At 46.1% G+C, this 21,450-nt stretch overlaps 1 protein-coding gene across 2 annotated transcripts in view; it reads right to left on the bottom strand.

The window, feature by feature from the left end:
* Positions 1–21,450, bottom strand: part of LOC129824391 (uncharacterized) — an 84,074-nt gene that overhangs the window by 16,601 nt on the left and 46,023 nt on the right. Inside the window, exons 2-7 of one of the 2 annotated variants that reach the window (XM_055883986.1) lie at positions 12,759–12,926; positions 10,369–10,426; positions 9,689–9,776; positions 9,370–9,563; positions 8,828–8,977; positions 8,567–8,734 (exon numbers count right to left, since the gene is read on the bottom strand). In XM_055883986.1, the coding sequence (XP_055739961.1) occupies positions 8,567–8,734; positions 8,828–8,977; positions 9,370–9,563; positions 9,689–9,776; positions 10,369–10,426; positions 12,759–12,874 (774 nt within the window). In that variant the 5' untranslated portion in view covers positions 12,875–12,926. Of the gene's footprint in view, positions 1–8,566; positions 8,735–8,827; positions 8,978–9,171; positions 9,564–9,688; positions 9,777–10,368; positions 10,427–12,758; positions 12,927–21,450 lie in introns of both variants that reach the window. The other variant, XM_055883985.1, reaches the window with a different exon arrangement.

The raw sequence follows: 21,450 nt of genomic DNA on the forward strand, positions 1-21,450 counted from the left end.
TCTTTTTAACTCTTGGTCGATCGAGAGGTTTCTCAGTCTCAAGTGAGAGAGGAGTGCTACCAACATCCAGATGTGTATTGCTCTCTATCACACACAGAGACCCTCCATTGCCCCCAGCGTCACATCTACACTACAGAACCACTGCAGGAGAAGACTCCCAGGAGATTTCTTGACCAGTATGGTAATAAAAAGATGTGTATTGCTCTCTATCACACACAGAGACCCTCCATTGCCCCCAGCGTCACATCTACACTACAGAACCACGGCAGGAGAAGACTCCCAGGAGATGTCTTTCCTGAATCTCATACATATCCATCAGCTATGGTGTCAGTGATTATGAATGTTTTATGAGCGACACTAGTGAACGCAATTAAAGTGAATTGAAGTGCAGGAGTAGTTTGTTGATTGTGCTGTATATACAATCTGATGGTTACAGGTTTAATTGACTTTCTAACAAAGATCCAACTCAATAGTTACAAGCACAATAGTTTATGTTGTGTAAATGAAGATGCACTCTCCAGAGCCAGTGATGAAATCTTTATATCTGAGGGATTGGGTGTGCGTTCTGTTAATTCCTCTGGTTGGACGGCTACCTGTTCTACTGTTTCTTCCCTCAACACACACGCAAGCGCACACACTCACACTCACACACACACACTCACTCACACACGGCTTGGCAGCCATACAGGCTCTTGCGTAATCGTCCCCTCCTCTCCGCTGGCCAAGCACACAACATGTGCTCCACAGAGCAGGAGAAGGGCAGGGACGCAGGCTCACACACTCGAGCTATGAAGCACATACACACATATAGGCTACAGTACACACGCATAAACATAACATCCTTTTAGATGGTAAGAGCCCTTTTTTGGGTACTTTGAGCTGTTTCGTACTAGTTTCATCTCGCTGTGATATTCTCAGACGGATTTTAGAGCTCTCAACATGAGAAACTACCAAATATCTTCATAGAATTGAACCACAAGGCCACTTTTTCTTGGTCACAGACGGACAAAATCACTTTGTGCTTAAAGCTGAAGTTGTAACGAGTCTGCACATGGTGTCTCTGCACGCTCAGTGGACATTAAGGATAAATTATGTCTGCACATGGTGTCTCTGCACGCTCAGTGGACGTTAAGGAGAAATTATGTCTGCACATGGTGTCTCTGCACACTCAGTGGACATTAAGGATAAATTATGTCTGCACATGGTGTCTCTGCACGCTCAGTGGACGTTAAGGAGAAATTATGTCTGTACATGGTGTCTCTGGACGCTCAGTGGACGTTAAGGAGAAATGATGTCTGTACATGGTGTCTCTGCACGCTCAGTGGACGTTAAGGAGAAATGATGTCTGTACATGGTGTCTCTGGACGCTCAGTGGACGTTAAGGAGAAATGATGTCTGTACATGGTGTCTCTGGACGCTCAGTGGACGTTAAGGAGAAATTATGTCTGTACATGGTGTCTCTGGACGCTCAGTGGACGTTAGGGAGAAATGATGTCTGCACATGGTGTCTCTGGACGCTCAGTGGACGTTAGGGAGAAATTATGTCTGTACATGGTGTCTCTGGACGCTCAGTGGACGTTAAGGATAAATGATGTCTGTACATGGTGTCTCTGCACGCTCAGTGGACATTAAGGATACATGATGTCTGCACATGGTGTCTCTGGGCGCTCAGTGGACATTAAGGAGAAATGATGTCTGCACATGGTGTCTCTGCACGCTCAGTGGACGTTAAGGAGAAATGATGTCTGCACATGGTGTCTCTGCACGCTCAGTGGACGTTAAGGAGAAATGATTTCTGCACATGGTGTCTCTGGACGCTCAGTGGACGTTAAGGAGAAATGATGTCTGCACATGGTGTCTCTGCACGCTCAGTGGACGTTAAGGATAAATTATGTCTGCACATGGTGTCTCTGCACGCTCAGTGGACGTTAAGGATAAATTATGTCTGCACATGGTGTCTCTGCACGCTCAGTGGACGTTAAGGAGAAATTATGTCTGTACATGGTGTCTCTGGACGCTCAGTGGACGTTAAGGAGAAATGATGTCTGTACATGGTGTCTCTGCACGCTCAGTGGACGTTAAGGAGAAATGATGTCTGTACATGGTGTCTCTGGACGCTCAGTGGACGTTAAGGAGAAATTATGTCTGTACATGGTGTCTCTGGACGCTCAGTGGACGTTAAGGAGAAATTATGTCTGTACATGGTGTCTCTGGACGCTCAGTGGACGTTAGGGAGAAATGATGTCTGCACATGGTGTCTCTGGACGCTCAGTGGACGTTAGGGAGAAATTATGTCTGTACATGGTGTCTCTGGACGCTCAGTGGACGTTAAGGATAAATGATGTCTGTACATGGTGTCTCTGCACGCTCAGTGGACATTAAGGATACATGATGTCTGCACATGGTGTCTCTGGGCGCTCAGATGACATTAAGGAGAAATGATGTCTGCACATGGTGTCTCTGCACGCTCAGTGGACGTTAAGGAGAAATGATGTCTGCACATGGTGTCTCTGCACGCTCAGTGGACGTTAAGGAGAAATGATGTCTGCACATGGTGTCTCTGGACGCTCAGTGGACGTTAAGGAGAAATGATGTCTGCACATGGTGTCTCTGGACGCTCAGTGGACGTTAAGGAGAAATGATGTCTGTACACCACATTCCCCAATGAATCTACATGTATTTATTCCTTTGTTCCCCATCATGTCTTTGTGTTAGATTGTTTGTGTTGTTGACGCGACAGAACTGGCTTGTTTTTTCCATGTAATTGTTTCACAAAGACGTGTTTTTGTTAAACATCATTCTTGTGACTGTTTTGCGCATTTGGCACTTTTGCCTGAATAAAGTGTGTTCGCCTGTTCACAAGTCTCTGCTCTCCTGCACCTGACTTCCAGTACGCACACATCTGACAGAGATGAGTAATGTAGGATACGTAAACATTATTCAAGTGGCATTATTTAAAGTGACTAGTGATAAAATTATTAAACCCATTCATTAAAGTGGCCAGTGATTTGAGTCTGTGTGTTGGCAGCAGCCACTAAATGTTTGTGATGGCTGTTTAACAGTCTGATGGCCTTGAGATAGAAGCTTTTTTTCAGTCTCTCGGTCCCTGCTTTGATGCACCTGTACTGACCTCGCCTTCTGGATGATAGCGTGGTGAACAGGCAGTGGCTCAGGTGGTTGTTGTCCTTGATAATCTTATTGGCCTTCCTGTGACATTGGGTGCTGTAGGTGTTCTGGAGGGCAGGTAGTTTGCCTCCGGTGATGCGTTGTGCAGACCGCACTACCCTCTGGAGAGCCTTGTGGTTTAGGGCGGTGCAGTTGCCATACCAGGCGGCGATGTGTACGCCGAGGAACTTGAAACTTTCCACCTTCTCCACTACTGTCCCGTCGATGTGGATAGGGGGGTGCTCCCTCTGCTGTTTCCTGAAGTCCACGATCATCTCCTTTGTTTTGTTGACGTTGAGTGAGAAGTTATTTTCCTGACACCATATGCCGAGGGCCCTCACCTCCTCCTTGCAGGCTGTCTCATCGTTGTTGGTAATCAAGCCTGCCACTGTAGTGTCGTCTGCAAACTTGATGATTGAGTTGGAGGCGTACATGGCCATGCAGTCATGGGTGAACAGGGCGTACAGGAGAGGGCTGAGAAAGCACCCTTGTTGGGCCCCAATGTTGAGGATCATCGGGGTGGAGATGTTGTTTCCTACCTTCACCACCTGGGGAAGGCCCGTCAGAAAGTCCAGGACCCAGTTGCATAGGGCGGGGTGGAGACCCAGGGTCTCAAGCTTATTGATGAGTTTGGAGGGTACTATGGTGTTGAATGCTGAGCTGTAGTCAATGAACAGCATTCTTACATAGGTATTCCTCTTGTCCAGATGGGATAGGGTAGTCTGCAGTGTGATGGCGATTGCATCGTCTGTGGACCTATTGGGGTGGTAAATAAATTGTAGTGGGTCTAAGGTAGGGTGGAGGTGATATGATCCTTGACTAGTCTCTCAAAGCCCTTCATGATGACAGAAGTGAGTGCTACGGGGCAATAGTCATTTAGTTCAGTTATTGTCTGAGGCTAGCAGAACATATCCCAGTCCACGTGTTCGAAGCAATCTTGAATCGTGGAATCCAGCTGGTCAGACCAGCGTTGGTTCGACCTAAACACGGGCCTTCCTGTTTTAGTTTCTGCATATAGGAGGCGAGCAACAAGATGGAGTCATGGTCAGACTTGCCGAAGGGAAGGCGGGGGAGGGCCTTGTATACATCGCGGAAGTTAGAGTAGCAGTGGTCAAGTGTTTTGCTCGAGAGGGTACAACAATCAATGTGCTGGTAGAATTTAGGTAGCCTTGTTCTCAAATTAGCTTTGATAAAATCCCCAGCTACAACAAATGCAGCCTCAGGACATATGGTTTCAAGTTTACATAGAGTCCAGTGAAGTTCTTTCAGGGCCGTCGAGGTATCAGCTTGGGAGGGGATATACATGGCTGTGACTATAATCTAAGAGAATTCTCTTGGGAGATAATGCGGTCGGCATTTGATTGTAAGGAATTCTAGGTCAGGTGAACAAAAGGACTTGTGTTCCTGTATGTTGTTATGATTACACCATGAGTCACTAATCATGAAGCATACACCCCCGCCCTTCTTCTTACCAGAGAGATGGCTGTTTCTGTCGGCGCGACGCATGAAGAAACCCGGTGGCTGTACCGACTCTGACAACATATCCTGAGAGAGCCATGTTTCCCTGAAACAGAGAATGTTACGATCTCTGATGTCTCTCTGGAAGGCAACTCGTGCCCTAAGTTTGTCCACCTTGTTGTCTAGAGACTGGACATTGGCGAGCAGTATGCTCGGAACGGGTGGATGGTGTGCTCGCCTTCTAAGTCTGACCAGGAGGTTGCTCCGTCTGCCTCTCCTGCGGCGACAACGTTGTTTTGGGTCGGCCTTTGAGATGTCCAGGGTGGAGGTCCGAACAGAGGACTCGTTTTGGGAAAGTCGTATTCCTGGTAGTAGTGTTGGTTAGTTGACATTGCTCTTATATCCAATAGTTCTTCCCGGCTGTATGTAATAAGACTAAAGATTTCCTGGGCTAAGAATGTAATAAATAACACATAAAAAACAAATTACTGCATAGTTTCCTAAGAACGCGGAGCGAGGCGAGCATCTCTGTCAGTGCCTTCTTCCTTCTGTTTCTGTTTCTCTCAGCACTTATCAAAGCTCCAGGCTAAGGTTAAATCTAGACTTGGTTTCCTCTATCGTAATCGCTCCTCTTTCACCCCAGCTGCCAAACTAACCCTGATTCAGATGACCATCCTACCCATGCTAGATTACGGAGACGTAATTGATAGATCCGCAGGTATGGGTGCTCTCAAGCGGCTAGATGTTCTTTACCATTCGTCCATCAGATTTGCCACTAATGCTCCTTATAGGACACATCACTGCACTCTATACTCCTCTGTAAACTGGTCATCTCTGTATACCCGTTGCAAGACCCACTGGTTGAATTGTTCATTTATAGAACCCTCTTAGGCCTCATTCCCCCCTATCTGAGATACCTACTGCAGCCCTCATCCTCCACATACAGCACCTGTTCTGCCAGTCACATTCTGTTAAAGGTCCCCAAAGCACACACATCCCTGGGTCGCTCGTCTTTTCAGTTCGCTGCAGCCAGCGACTGGAACGATCCTCAAAAAACACTCAAACTGGATAGTTTTATCTCCATCTCTTCATTCAAAGACTCAACCATGGACACTCTTACTGACAGTTGTGGCTGCTTCGCTTGATGTATTGTTGTCTCTACTTTCTTGCCCTTGTCCTGTTGTCTGTGCCCAATAATGTTTGTACCATGTTTTGTGCTGCTGCCATGTTGTGTTGTCAAGTTGTGTTGCTACCATGCTGTGTTGTCATGTGTTGCTGCCATGTTGTTGTCTTAGGTCTCTCTTTATGTAGTGTTGTCTCTCTTGTCGTGATGTGTGTTATGTCCTATATTTGTATTTTATTTTCAATCCCAGCTCTCGTCCCCGCAGGAGGCCTTGTGCCTTTGGTAGGCCGTCATTGCAAATAACAATTTGTTCTTAACTGACTTGCCTAGTTAAATAAAGGTTAAATAAAAATAAAATACTTTACACAGTTCTGTCAATCTACCAAACCTGTGACCAAGCAGATTACAATCACCCTGTTCGTGCTGTGCAAATGCGCGCGAGCGCGCACACACATGCAGACACACGTGTGCGCACACACACACACACACAGACAGACAGACAGACAGGCACAAAATACACACACACACAGTAAGAGAAAACCGGTAGGAGCGCCAAACACACAGGAAGGTTTGATCTTTATCATTGTCCCTCCATTACCCTCTTTCAGTGCTGCCCACACTATACACACTATTTCCATCTGTTTACAAAATGATATCAGACCCTGGGCGCATATGGTATACTTTCAACAGTGAGATTGAATCATGCCTGTGGGACATATTCTAACAACTAAAGGATGATAGCAGAGCAAAGTTGCAAAAGGAAGATATGTGTCATACTCTGATCAATTCTGCTTCTCTCCTAGACATCGTCTTTGAAGATCTGACATTCTAGCCATGTGGACAGGTCAGTAGAGCACATGGGGCTGGAAATAGTGATACAGATCAGGCTCAAATTACTCCCTCCACACTAATCTAAGATCAGTTTCATGGTTAAGATTAGTATTGCGGTTAGGGTGATCTGATCGTAGACCTGTGTTTAAGGGGGGACTTCAACCCGGAGCATTACAAATCTACTCTTCTGCTGACATTGAACACTGAGCACTAAGCAGAAGGAATAGTTCCCTCTGGTGGGTAAATGAAGGAACTGACAGGTTAATATTTCTGCCCTACAGCATGTAGACCGTAAACCCCAAAGGCATTTTTAACTCAAAAACTTCTAGTAAAATAAACACAAAGTCAATGAAAAGTAATTATTACTTAAAATGTGTATGTGATACTGACTCAGAACTAAATGAGAAGTCAAATCAACTCTATTGCGGTATAGTAAATAGTAAACAACTGTACGCACTTTAGTCACAAGCGATATCTCAGACACTACTGGCCCGATTATGACGAAACTTGGGTGAACGATGTGTCATGCTACAGAGATCCGTCAATTAACAAAATTACATTGATTGGCCCAAGGGTGGGCGCTGCATCATTTGTCGGTTACTACATGCTTACTGTTGCCTTTATTAACTCTTATTATTATCTATCGTAATGCCTAATCACTTTACCCTACCTTCATGTACATATCAGCAGTTGAAGTCGGAAGTTTACATACACTTAGGTTGGAGTCATTAAAACTCGTTTTTCAACCACTCCACACATCTTCTTGTTAACAAACTATAAACTGCATGACACAAGTAAGTTTTCCAACAATTGTTTACAGACAGATTATTTCACTTATAATTCACTGCATCACAATTCCAGTGGGTCAGAAGTTTACATACACTAAGTTGACTGTGCCTTTAAACAGCTTGGAAAATTCCAGAAAATGATGTCATGGCGTTAGAAGCTTCTGATAGGCTAATTGACATCATTTGAGTCAATTGGAGGTGTACCTGTGGATGTATTTCAAGGCCTACCTTCAAACTCAGTGCCTCTTTGCTTGACATCATGTGAAAATCAAAATAAATCAGCCAAGACCTCAGAAAGAAAATTGTAGACATCCACAAGTCTGGTTCATCCTTGGGAGCAATTTCCAAATGCCTGAAGGTACCACGCTCATCTGTACAAACAATAGTACACAAGTATAAACACCATGGGACCCCGCAGCCGTCATACCGCTCAGGAAGGAGACACGTTCCGTCTCCTAGAGATGAACGTACTTTGGTGCGAAAAGTGGCAATCAATCCCAGAACAACAGCAAAGGACGTTGTGAAGATGCTGGAGGAAGCAGGTACAAAAGTATCTATATCCACAAGGAATTCTTACTCGGATTAAATGTCAGGAATTGTGAAGAACTGAGTTTAAATGAATTGGGCTGAGGTGTATGTAAACTTCCGACTTCAACTGTACCTCAAATACCTCATACTCCTTCACATTGATTTGATACTGGTACTCCCTGTATATAGCTCTCTTGTGTATTTTATTGTGCCCCACAATGAAATCGGGGAAGGGACTGTGGATCTGTCTTCGTTTGTATGTTCTTCACATGCAATATCTCAGACAGCACTATCCCAATTTTGACAAAAACTTGGGTGAACGCCATAGAGATCCGGCATTTACGAAATATTATTGATTGGTCCAAGGCGGGAGCTTGTAGTATTTAACTGAAATGTGTTAGTCACACGTAATATCTCGATTGGCACAGCATCATTCATGGGGGGGCGACATGTTTACGTTTGCCCTGTTTAGTTTCGAGTCAGTACCACATAAACCTTAATAATAATAATAACAATGACTTTTCATTGACTTTGAGTTCAACTAACTAGAAGTATTTGAGTAAAAAAAATGCATTGGCGTTTACAGTGTGGGGTTAGCGGTGTACACAAGCTGGTGAAGAATTACAACAAATATACTCAGGCTCTGGCCATGAGTGTCCTACAGGGGGCGTACCTTAGGGAAGACGTGCAGGTGGAATGGATCCTGCTGTTTCTGTAGAAACTCCTGGCTGCGGGGGGGTGGAGGGGGCGGGGCAGAGGGTGACTCTCCCACACTTGATTGGACACTTGATTGGTCATCTGACTCTGCGTTCCCATTCTCCTTCTTGGTTGCCTTGTCCACCTTAATCAATTGTATTTCATTAGAGTACGAATTCAAACAGTATGATGCTGTTCCGTGACGCCATTGGAAAGCGGTTGTAAAAACACTGTTTACCTTCTTGACCTTCCGTATGGAGGCGTACTCTGCCGCTACGGGGTCCTGGGGGGCCAGGGAGGTGAGGGAGGGCAGGGCCGATCCGTTAGCACCGTTGGGCCCCTTCCCTCCTCCTCTGCTACTCCCATTAACAGCTCCTCTGGCATTTCCCTGAGGTATACAGACACACAAACACGCAAAGTTGGAAGGTACTTGTCCTTCCATTGGGCCAACAAAAGAAAAGCAGAATAACAAAATGAACAACTAACATTTTTTACGGGTAGGTGGTCACAATATAAAGTGTCTCCAATGATGATGCGATGTCAACATCTCTATTGCATTGCTTTCATAGCATAAATACGCACATTCCCATTTCTGTTTCTGTTCCCATTGCGGACATCGTCAGTGCAGGTCCCATTGGGGCTCTGTGAGGTCGTGAGTGTTGCTGGGGTGTTGGCTGATGTGGGTGGGGGAACTGGGGGCACCGTGTCCACCTCTCTGATCCCTACACTCTCGTACAGCCCATCGTTTAAGCAACGGACGGGCGAGTTCCGGATCCCCACCTCAGTGTAGGTGTGGTCTCTGACCCCCTCTTCTCCTCCCTTCTGGATGTCTCCCCCCACTGGGTCTCCCTCCCCCTCGGGGCTGGTGGGGATCTGGGGGAGCTGGCGGACAAGTGGGGGGCGGAGGTCAGAGGTGGAGCGATGGCTGTGGAGGAGGAGAAGGTCCATACTGGCAGGACGGTTCTTACCCTCACCTTGAGAGAGAGAGAAAAAGGGAGACTTTTATTATCAGGTCATTGTTACATGGTTTCCATTTCAACAATGTACCGGTTGTTTTCTAGATGTTGGCAGTCTATTGGTTGTTGGTATTGTTACTCACTGTTGCCGTTGCGGGGCAAGCGGTTGATCTCATGCAGCCTAGTGTCAGATTTACTCATGGAGGTGTTCTTGGGCTGACGGAGAGCACCCTATACAGAGAGCATATAAACTGCTCAGGCTGATGTACAGTATCTGGGTGGTGCTGAACTCTGAGAAAAAAAGGCTTCCAAAAGGGTTCTTCGGCTGACCCCATAGGAGAACCCTGTTTGGTTCCCCGTAGAACCCTTTTTGGTTCCAGGTAGAACCATTCAAATCAAATTGTATTGGTCACACACACACATGTTTAGCAGATGTTATTGCGGGTGTAGCGAAATGCTTGTAAGGGGCCTCTATAGAAAGGGTTCTACATGGAACCAAAAAGGGTTCTTCAAGGGTTCTCCTATGGGGACAGCCAAAGAACCCTTTCAGGGTCTAGACAGCACCTTTTTTGTAAGAGTGTAGATATGTTTGACATTTCCGCTGCTATAAATGAGGGGATAATACAGTAGATTTATGCTAGGTGGTGGAATGAGCTCTCAAAGTCTTGTGTAAGGTAGCACTAGGCAATTTATTGGGTGGGCCGATAACAAATGACGGTAAAGGGACGGTGGATGGGGTGCAATGGATGATAGGTCTGAAATATACAACATAAAGACTAAAAAATGTATGAGGATAAAGAAGGGGTTAATATAAATCCCTCACCGTGTCTGCTGAGGAGCCCTTCTCTCCATCGGCCGGAGGATGCTTGGTCTTGTTTTTCCTGAGGACACATGAAGGAGCAGTTATTATTAACCATGTCGCTGTTGAGTTTCACTCAAGAGAGAAGTAAATATTCCTCCATGGTTGCTAACATTTCCACACGTCACTAGGGGCCCTTTGGGAACACTGTATCCACGGGGGACTGTTGATAGGGCGAGCCGTGTGATGCAGGTGTGCTGAAGACAGCAGTAGAGAGAGAGGTGGGAGAGGAGGTGTGAAGGTTTAGCTGACTATAGGTGAAACAGATCGCAATACTCATATGTGGCTTCCTCTCCTCATTACTGCTCTTCACCTGCACCGATCTGATCTCAATACTCATATGTGGCTTCCTCTCCTCATCTACTGCTCTTCACCTGCACCGATCTGATCTCAATACTCATATGTGGCTTCCTCTCCTCATCTACTGCTCTAAACCTGCACCAATCTGATCTCAATACTCATATGTGGCTTCCTCTCCTCATCTACTGCTCTTCACCTGCACCGATCTGATCTCAATACTCATATGTGGCTTCCTCTCCTCATCTACTGCTCTTCACCTGCACCGATCTGATCTCAATACTCATATGAAAGTAGATTCCCGGAGGCCATCCATACATGTTGCTTTCACCTCGCCTGTGTTTTTCAGTTCGGTGAAGATAAAGGAGAAGAGATGCATCTGTGCACCTACACACGCAGAGGCCACTTAGTACCATTGAGATGCCCCAGGGACTCTGTCTCTCTCTCCAGCCCAGGACACATCTCTCTATGCACCTCTCAGCTCTGTCTGCCCCTGGGGAGCCATCAGCAGGTGTCTAAGCATCCACATCCCACAGGACTGTCACACCATAACAACACACTGGAGGCAGGAATTCAGCACCAGAACAATCCATGGCTTACCAAACTAAAGAGGAACGAGTAGCCTTTTTTTCATACAGTTTGTGGCAACATCAATGTATTTGTTCTTTATTGGTTCCATTTACAGATGCCTTTGCACGAAGCTTTACTTTAAGCTACAGTGTATCTCTATGTCCGGTTGAAGAGGATATCAAATACAACGAAGCCACTGAGGGTTGAGTCTGATTGGTCCCTGAGGGTTCCGTAAGAACCAGAGCATACTGTGTTCTATTGCTTTAGTCTACTGAGAATCCTGATCACTTTAAAAAATGCTGGGTGAAAAACAAAAACCCAGTGCAGGGTAAATAAATGACAGAAAACACATTGGGTTGTTCTAGGCCAGCAGTATAACACCTTGCATCCCACTGCTGGCTTGCTTCTGAGGCTAAGCAGGGTTGGTCCTCGATGGGTAGACCAGGACTGCTGGAAGTGGTGTTGGATGGCCAGTAGGAGGCACCCTTTCCTCTGGTCTAAAAAATAAATATCCCAATACCCCAGGGCAGTGATTGGGGACATTGCCCTGTGTAGGCTGCCATCTATTGGATGAGACATGAAACAGATGTCCTGACTCTGTAGTCACTAAAGTGTGTTTAGAGTGTTTACCCTGGTGACCTGGCTAAATCCCACTCTGGCCCTCATACTGTACCATCACAGTCACCTAATCATTCCCGGTTTACAATTGGCTCTTCACCCCCCTCCTCTCCCCTGTAATTATTCCCCAGGTTGTTGCTGTACATGAGAATGTGTTCTCAGTCAACTTACCTAGTTAAATAATTGTTTTTTTTAATGTTTTTTTTTTGTACCCAGCCAGTTGGGTCACTTAGTTGGATTGTTTTCTTTGAATACTGAAGGCGTGGCTTGGTCGGGTGTGGGTTTCTGATATCCCAAAGTTTGGACAGTAGAGAGAGAGAGAGAGCGAGAGAGAGCGAGAGAGAGCGAGAGAGAGCGAGAGAGCGAGAGAGCGAGAGAGAGCGAGAGAGAGAGCGAGAGAGAGCGAGAGAGAGAGAGAGAGAGAGCGAGAGAGAGCGAGAGAGAGCGAGAGAGAGCGAGAGATATAGAGATATAGAGATAAGAGCTTGGCTAGACCCACAAAGAATTGGGTGAAATACCACAGTGTCACAGCAGCAAGATTTGTTGCATCACATGTGACATCACATCTCAGCAACAAGAAAAGGGCAACCAGTGAAGAAAAAATACCATTGATAATATAACCCATATTTATGTTTATTTATTTTCCCTTTTGTACTTTAACTATTTGCACATAATATGACATTTGAAATGTCTTTATTCTTTTGGAACTTTAGTGAGTGTGATGTTTACTCTTATTCTGTTTTATTATTTATTTCACTTTTGTTTATTATCTATTCATATTATTATCTATTAATGAAATTGAATTGAGAGAGAGAGAGAGAGAGAGATAAAGATAGAGAAAGTGTCAAATGTGTTGGCTGTGACCTCACCTTTGGCAGCCCACACAAACCACCACGATGACGATGGTGACCACAAAGGCTGACGCTGCAGCGATGGCCCCTAGCAACAGCACCTTACGGTAGGAAACGTCCATCACAGACGCCATAACACACACACTCGGACACCCACTCACACAGAAGGAGGGTGCTCAGGAAAACCTGCAGAGGAGTTAAAACAATTAACAAAATAAGATGGTTAGTGTTAAATTTGTTTTCACCATTTTGTTTTTGACAGGGTTTGATAACAGATTTTTTAAAAGTGTGATAAGATAGTGTACACCACGGAAACATATAAGAGAGTAAGAGAGTTGGAGAGTAATACTGGATCTACAGTGGTGCACGGAAACAGAGAGGAAGGTGTTACAAAGAGGGGAGGGGGGAATGCAAAGAGCTACATTAGGTGAGCAGAGGGGTGTGCGTGTGATCCTGACTCAGAACTAAATGAGAAGACAAATCAACTCTATTTTTTAAGTGATGACAACAAATGAACTTTTTTTCCCAGTATGTGCTACTGCAGGTAAATTCTTTGTAATTGTTTATAATATCGCTAATTTTGCATGAGTGACTGATTTATCAATGTTATGCTACACAAAGATAAATAACATACAGGCCTACTTGTAGACCTAATGTGGCCTGTAAACCATGAGTTCTGGCCACTGTATTAGAATGAAGCTATGCCTCAAAATAAGAATTTAGGAGATATGTAATGTATTGTCATAAAGAGTTTAATAATGATAACATTTGCCTAGGAACTCACTTGTTGAAGGCCACAGGACTGAAAATGAACAAATTCAACAACCATGTCACTAACCAATACAGTCCAGACTAGTACCTAAATGTACAATAAACATTCACGTGGGCGTGGTCTGGCATATAAATGCATATAAATCAGTCAAGGATATTCGTATTGTAACACAATTTGGTACACATGTTGCAAACACTGTCAAGACTCAACATTTGCAAGACACTTTATTCTGGCCACACGGTGGCGCTATAATGGGCAAATGTTTTTTATCTCTTTTAATCTCTGAAATTTGGCACACATGCTCAGGTATATGAGTCTATCTAACCCACGCGATATCTCAGACACCACTGGCCCGATTTAGACAAATCTTGGGTGAATGATGTGTCTTGCCATAGAAATCCGTCATTTACAGACGTACACTCATTGCTGCTATTGGCCATCTTTAGGGTCAAATTTGTTTTCACCATTTTGTTTTTGACAGGGTTTGATAACAGATTTTTTTAAAGTGTGATAAGATAGTGTACACCACGGAAACACATAAGAGAGTAAGAGAGTTGGAGAGTAATACTGGATCGACAGTGGTGCACGGAAACAGAGAGGAAGGTATTACAAAGAGGGGAGGGGGGAATGCAAAGAGCTACATTAGGTGAGCAGAGGGGTGTGTGTGCTTGTGCATCTATCTAAGTTTCTATTTTGGGCTTGTTACCACAAGTGTACGTAGCACAAAGAGAAAGCGGAGAAACATGCTGGCTTGTACGCTACATGGAGCTAGAATGGTAAAAAATCATTTCTGGGCATGAGGTCGTTGAAGAAGATAACATATTTTCTGAAATGACATATTCCCCATCTACACTACACTCCCTCTCTCGATAATCCGAAGTGCATACATGAAGCCGGCTCACATCCCACAGTCATGTGTAGGATTTCATCCATGTTATTTATGATGCACACACTTTAAACACACGTAAAACAAACACACACATACAAGTACACACGCGCACGCTGCACTAGACTGCACTACACGTTCATACAGAAACACACACAGTACACACACACACACACTCATGCACACATTCCCCGGTAGCACTCACTTCTGTCATCATGAAGTGCTTTGAGAGGTTAGTTAAGGATCATATCTCTCCACCTTACCCGCACACTAGACCCACTACAATTTGCATTCCGCATCAATAGATCCACGGATGAAGGAAACGCCATCACACTGCACACTGCCCTATTCCATCTGGACAAGAGGAATACCTATTTAAGAATGCTGTTCATTGACTACAGCTCAGCCTTCATTACCATAGTACCCTCCAAGCTCATCCTTAAGCCCTGGGTCTGTACCCCACCCTGTGCAACTGGGTCCTGGACTTCCTGACCGGCCGCTCCCAGGTGGTGAAGGTAGGAAACAACACCTCCACTAGGCTGATCCTCAACACAGGGGCCCCACAAGGGTGAATGCTCAGCCACTTCCTGTACGCCCTGTTCACCCATGACTGCGTGGCCACGCACGCCTCCAACTCAATCATGAAGTTTGCAGACGACACAACAGTAGTCAGCCTGAATAACAGCAACGATGAGACGGCCTACAGGAAGGAGGTGAGGGCTCTGGGAGTGTGGTGCCAGGAAAATAACCTCTCACTCAACCTCAACAAAACAAAGGAGATGATCGTGGACTTCAGGAAACAGCAGAGGGAGCACCCCCCCCTATCCACATCGACGGGACCGCTGTGGAGAAGGTGGAAAGCTTCAAGTTCCTCGGAATACGCATCACTGACAAACTGAAATGGTCCACCCACACAGACAGTGTGGTGAAGAAGGCGGAACAGCGCCTCATCAACCTCAGGAAGTTGAAGAAATGTGGCTTGTCACCTAAGACCCTCACAGACTTTTACAGATGTGCAATTGAGAGCATCCTGTCAGGCTGTGTCCCTGCCTGGAACGGCAACTGCACAACACATCACCGGGGGCAAACTACCTGCCCTCCAGGACACCTACACCACCCGATGTCACAGGAAGGCCAAGAAGAGCATCAAGGACCTCAGCTACTCGAGCCACTGCCTGTTCACCTCGCTGTCATCCAGAAGGCGAGGTCAGTACAGGTGCCTCAAAGCAGGGACCGAGAGACTGAAAAACAGCTTCTATCTCAAGACCATCAGACTGTTAAACAGCCATCACTAGGCGATCTCCACACAGTACAATGCCCTCAGTCACTAGCCGGCTACCACCCGGTTACTCATCCCTGCACCTTAGAGGCTGCTGCCCTATGTACATAGACATGGAACACTGCTCACTTGAATCATGTTCACATAATGTTTAACACATTTCATATGTGTAAACTGTATTATAGTCGAGGCCATCCTATTCAACTATTGCTGTACATATATACGTTTCTATCCAAAGTATTCTTCAGATTTACAGTACATATTCTATCCACATACTGTCTAATATCTATACATCCCATCACATATATATACATATATTTATACTCCAGACTCCGACATTGATCGTACTAATATTTCTATATTTCTTAATTCTATTCTATTACTTTTAGATGTGTGTGTATTGTTGTGTATTGTTAGATATTACTGCACTGTTGGAGCTAGGAACACAAGTATTTCCCTACACCTGCAATAACATCTGCTAAACGTGTATGTGACCAAAAACATTTGATTTGATACACACACACACACACACACACACACACGTCTTCTGTAATCAGTCAAGTTATCCCACTGTAAAATAAATTTGATGACGCTAGGTCAACTTTTAACCTACAACAAATCCAATGAAATAGTAGGATTCTTTGGGTTGATTTCACGTAGAATTGACGTTAATTGACACAACCAAATGTAAATGAAAACTAGATATAATCCTGATACACCTTGGCCAGGGAGGGTGCTGTGGCAGTATTGCCCTATTCCCAGATGAAATGAAACCCCATGCAAAGCTTGCCTTTTTCATGTCCATAACGTATGCTGTTTTCAGCACATGCGAACGCACGCACGCACGCACGCACACACACACACACACACACACACACACACACACACACACACACACACACACACACACACACACACACACACACACACACACACAAGCTCTCACACAGTCAGTGAAAGAGATGTGACCAATCCACTGGATTAGGAGGAAAGCTGAACACAAGGGACATGAATGACAAAAGAGCAGCCAGCAAAACGAGGTCAGGGAGACAGAAGGAGAGAGATGTACATGTTCAAAGCATGCGCAGTATTACGTCGTGCCAATAAAGCAATAAAGCAATTGAAATTGAATTGAGAGAGAGAGAAATTCCAGAATACACAATAGGATATATGCGTCTATTTGCCTTCCTTCTTCCTCTCTTTCTGCATGACCATGCAGAGATTTGGGGTGATCCACAGCAAATGAATTAGCACCCATATTTGCTGTGTATGGGAACAGACAGACAGCCCCCTATGGAACAGACAGACACAGACAGATAGACAGACAGGCCCAATGCTGGAGAAGCTGCTGACAACAGCTGTCGAGAGAGATAGGGAGATATGGGGGGGGGGGGGGGGGGATAAAGAGATATGGGGGGAGATAAAGAGGGAGATGTAGAAGATGAAGAAGACAGGGAGTGAGATTCGACCACGACAGCCAGGGAAATTGCCAGACAGGGTGGCAGAGAGGGAGGAGAGATGAGGGGAGAGAGAGAGGTCATTGGCAGACTGTTTCCCCCTTGTCTCCTCTTCCTCCTCCTCCAAAAATTCAATGGAGAAACACAGATATCAGTTCGGCTTCCCCACGAGAGCGTCCATCCGAACAACACAAAGCACCTCAGAATGTTTCCACATGCTAAGCACACACTATATTTAAACATGTAATATTCAGCTTTAACAATGATTAGGATTAGGTGGAAGAGGAGGGGAGGAAGAGGATACTTGTGAAGATGATACAAACGATGCTTCTGTCCCTGCAGATGATGGTGGTGATGATAATGACGAAGACTATGACTCAGACCTAGTGCTGATAACACCTTGAGAGGAAGCGTTTCTCTGGAAACTCAGAACAGCAGCAATGCAAAAGCAGAGAGCAGAGATGTGATAGAGAGATGTGAAACCGGAGAGATAAGAACTGAGACGTGTGAGAGAGAGAGAGAACACAATTAGACCTAACCAAATCACGAGAAAACAAAAAGATAATTACTTGACACATCGGAAAGAATTAACAAAAAAAACTGAGCAAACTAGAATGCTATTTGACCCTGAACAGAGAGTACACAGTGTCAGAATACCTGACCCCTGTGACTGACCCAAACTTAAGGAAAGCTTTGACTATGTACAGACTCAGTGAGCATAGTCTTGCTATTGAGAAAGGCTGCCGTAGGCAGACCTGGCTCTCAAGAGAAGACAGTCTATATGCACACTGGCCACCAAACGAGGTGGAAACTGAGCTGCACTTCCTAACCTCCTGCCAAATGTATGACCATATTAGAGACACATATTTCCCTCAGATTACACAAATCCACAAAGAATTCGAAAACAAACCCGATTTTGATAAACTCCTGTGGAAGGACCACCAGAGGGCAGGCTGAGCTCACGGATGGTAGCCCAACAAGGCATGGGAGACAGGTGAACCAGAGGCAATTAAGCACAGCTGACACTACTAATGAGATATTCTCCTTCCCCTATAAGAGAGAGTATGGAACCAGCAAGAGGGAGAACTATCTCTGGAAGATGGCCACCGAGACAGAGGAGCTATCTAGGAAGAACCATTAAGACGGTGACAATGTCATGACTTTTTGTTGTAATTTAAAGACAATCGTATTGTGTTCCTGTTTTGCTCTGGAGAAGAAGATATATGTTTTATTCCTTTGGAGAGTTTCGTTGATTCTGTTGGAGTGTTTGTGTTGTCCAAATGCCCTCAATATAGAACTTTGTTCAATCAAGAAAACCTACTCCTGACTCGTTTGTTCCACCTTCCCGCTTTAGAGTGGCGCCCAATTACTTGGTCCGCTCACATTGGTGGAGAATGTGGGCATTAGGTGGACGAGTGACACAAGGATAAGTGAGTAAATCAAGATTCTTCCAGTAGACCAGGAGGAACCTTTCAAGAACGATGGATAATGCCCTACTACAACAATTGATCGCGGCACAGCATACAACCATAGAACTCCTGCAACAACAGCTGAGCCGGCTAGAAGAACCTAGAGTTAAGCCAAGAGCGGCTGCTCATGCCATCTTACCTCGTCTCTCCAAGGAGGATGATATTGAGGCCTTCCTCATGACCTTCGAAAGGACGGCCACCTTGGAAGAGTGGCCGCCCACAGAATGGGCGAGCGCATTAGCCCCTCTTTTGACCGGGGTGGCTCAGGAAGCCTATTTTGACCTGGATGCCCGCGAAGCTGCAGACTATGGGCGACTAAAAACCGAGATCCTATCCCGGTACCAGCTGACTGCCAGAGATAGGGCCGTAAAGTTCCATCAATGGACCTACACAGCTGACAAACCCGTCCGTTCCCAGATTTTTGCATTAATACGACTGACGAAACAGTGGCTAGAACCTGAAAAGGGAGTAGGACAGGTGATAGAGACTCTTGTAGTGGACAAGATATTGAGGGAATTACCCAGTGACTTAAAAAGGGTTGTGGGGCAAGCCAACCCGTTGTCAGCCGACGACATAGCACAGGCGGTGGAAACATATCGGTCTACAGGGGAGTTGTTAAAAAGTGACAAGGAGGAACGGAAGGATTCTTCCGATCCCGTACCCCGACTCACGCCGGCGCGTCCGCCACCGAAACGTCCAAACCCCCTCCGGAGGTGGGAGAAATCATCCCCCACACAGCAGGGTCGGTGTTATAAATGTCAGTCTCCCAACCATTATGCCCCACAATGTCCTAGCAAGGACGAGCCCATGGTCACAGAGTCATCACTGCCCACCCCCACACCTCTCGGTTTGAGGGGGCAGGATCAACACTGTTGGTTAGCAGAAATAGCTCCAGCCCCAGAGATTCCAATTCAAGTCGAAGGACAAGATGTGGTAGCCATCCTCGACTCGGGAAGTATGGTTACGTTAGTAGAGGAGCGGCTGGTGACCTCCGCAACACTGCTACCAGACAAAGTAGCCGTATCCTGTATCCATGGAGACACCCACTATTACCCCACTGTGAATCTGCCGATTCTCACTCCAAAAGGAAGGTGTACAGTCAGGGCAGGGAAAGTGCCCCAGCTGAAGGTACCATTATTGATCGGGAGAGACTGTCCCTTATATAAGGAGCTTCGGCAGATGACGTTATGCGTGGAAAGAAGGGGGACAGGAAAGAAGAGAAAATCCAAGCCCGAGGTAGTAGTCCTACAAGGAGACGTAGCTACGTCCTCGTCCTCTGCAGCAGAGGAAGAAATAGCAACCCAACGTTTACGACAGATATTCCAGGAAACCACCGATGAAGACACTTGTGAAGGGTTATACACTACACAGGAAGGAAGGAGCAACCAGACGCTAAGGGATATATTTGAAGCTCCATCCGAGGAGGGAACCTGGAAGGGGTTCTCATCGGTCACCCCTGAGGGGGATGGGGAACATCCTCCACATCCCTCTACCGAGGTTGATCTGCCCCAGGAATTAAAGGGACAGTTCGGCACCTCGCAGCATAGAGACCCAGACCTAAGGGAGGCCATGAGGAAGGTGAAGGTGATCGACGGGAGGAACGTCGACGGATCAGGTGAGCCCCCTCTTCCTTACTATGCAATCAGGCGGGGTCTCTTATACTGGGTCGTACGACGAAGGGGGGAAAACCTGGAATTACTAATGGTGCCTAGACCATACAGGGATACAGTTCTACAGTTAGCCCATTCCCACGTCCTAGGAGGACACCTGGCACGAGACAAGACTATTGACAGAATCATGCAGAGATTCTATTGGCCCCGGGTCACCCGGGATGTGGCCAGGTATTGTAGGACGTGTGATCAATGTCAACGTACAGCTCCACGGCCACACCTGCGTAACCCTTTGATTCCTCTCCCCATTATAGAGACTCCCTTTGAACGCATAGCTATGGACCTCGTAGGACCTCTCCCAAAATCCGCCAGAGGACACGAGTACATCCTAGTGGTCATAGATTACGCTACCAAGTTCCCGGAGGCCATACCCCTGCGTAATATGTCGTCAAAGGGAATTGCCAAGGAATTATTCATGATGTTCTCTCGGGTGGGCCTCCCCAAGACGATCTTAACTGATCAGGGAACCCCATTCATGTCGCGGTTGATGAAGGACCTGTGTCGGTTGTATCAGGTTCAACAAATACGTACAAGCATATTCCACCCTCAAACAGACGGGTTGTGTGAACGCTTGAACAAAACGATTAAAAGCATGTTGAGAAGAGTGGTGTCCCGAGACGGGAAAAACTGGGACATGCTTCTCCCACACTTAATGTTTGCCCTGCGAGAAGTACCCCAAGCATCCACTGGATTCTCTCCGTTTGAATTGCTCTATGGCAGACCCTGTCGAGGGATCCTCGACTTAGCCAAGGAGACCTGGGAGACCCAGCCATGCCCCTTTCGATCCACAATAGAACATATTACCCTGATGAGAGACCGCCTGTCAGCAGTGTGGCCCATAGTCAAGGAACATATGGAGAAGGCACAAAGGACCCAAGGCCGGGCCTATGATAAGTCCGCGACCCCCCGTGAGTTCACCGTGGGAGAGAAAGTGATGGTGCTCGTGCCCACGGCCGAACATCGCTTGCTGGCACAGTGGAGGGGACCCTACGAGGTAATGAAAAGGGTCTCACCGGTCAATTACCTCATCAAGCAACCTGATAGAAGGAAGAAGGTCCAACTCTATCACATAAACCTGTTAAAGCCGTACCATGGAAGAGAGGAGGAGGTGGCTTTGATGGCCCTGGAGGGAAAAGGAAAAGAGGAGGCTCTACCACCGGTGCGCCGTGGTCAAACT

This window comes from Salvelinus fontinalis, chromosome 26, assembly GCF_029448725.1.
Source record: "Salvelinus fontinalis isolate EN_2023a chromosome 26, ASM2944872v1, whole genome shotgun sequence".
Lineage (NCBI taxonomy): Eukaryota > Metazoa > Chordata > Actinopteri > Salmoniformes > Salmonidae > Salvelinus > Salvelinus fontinalis.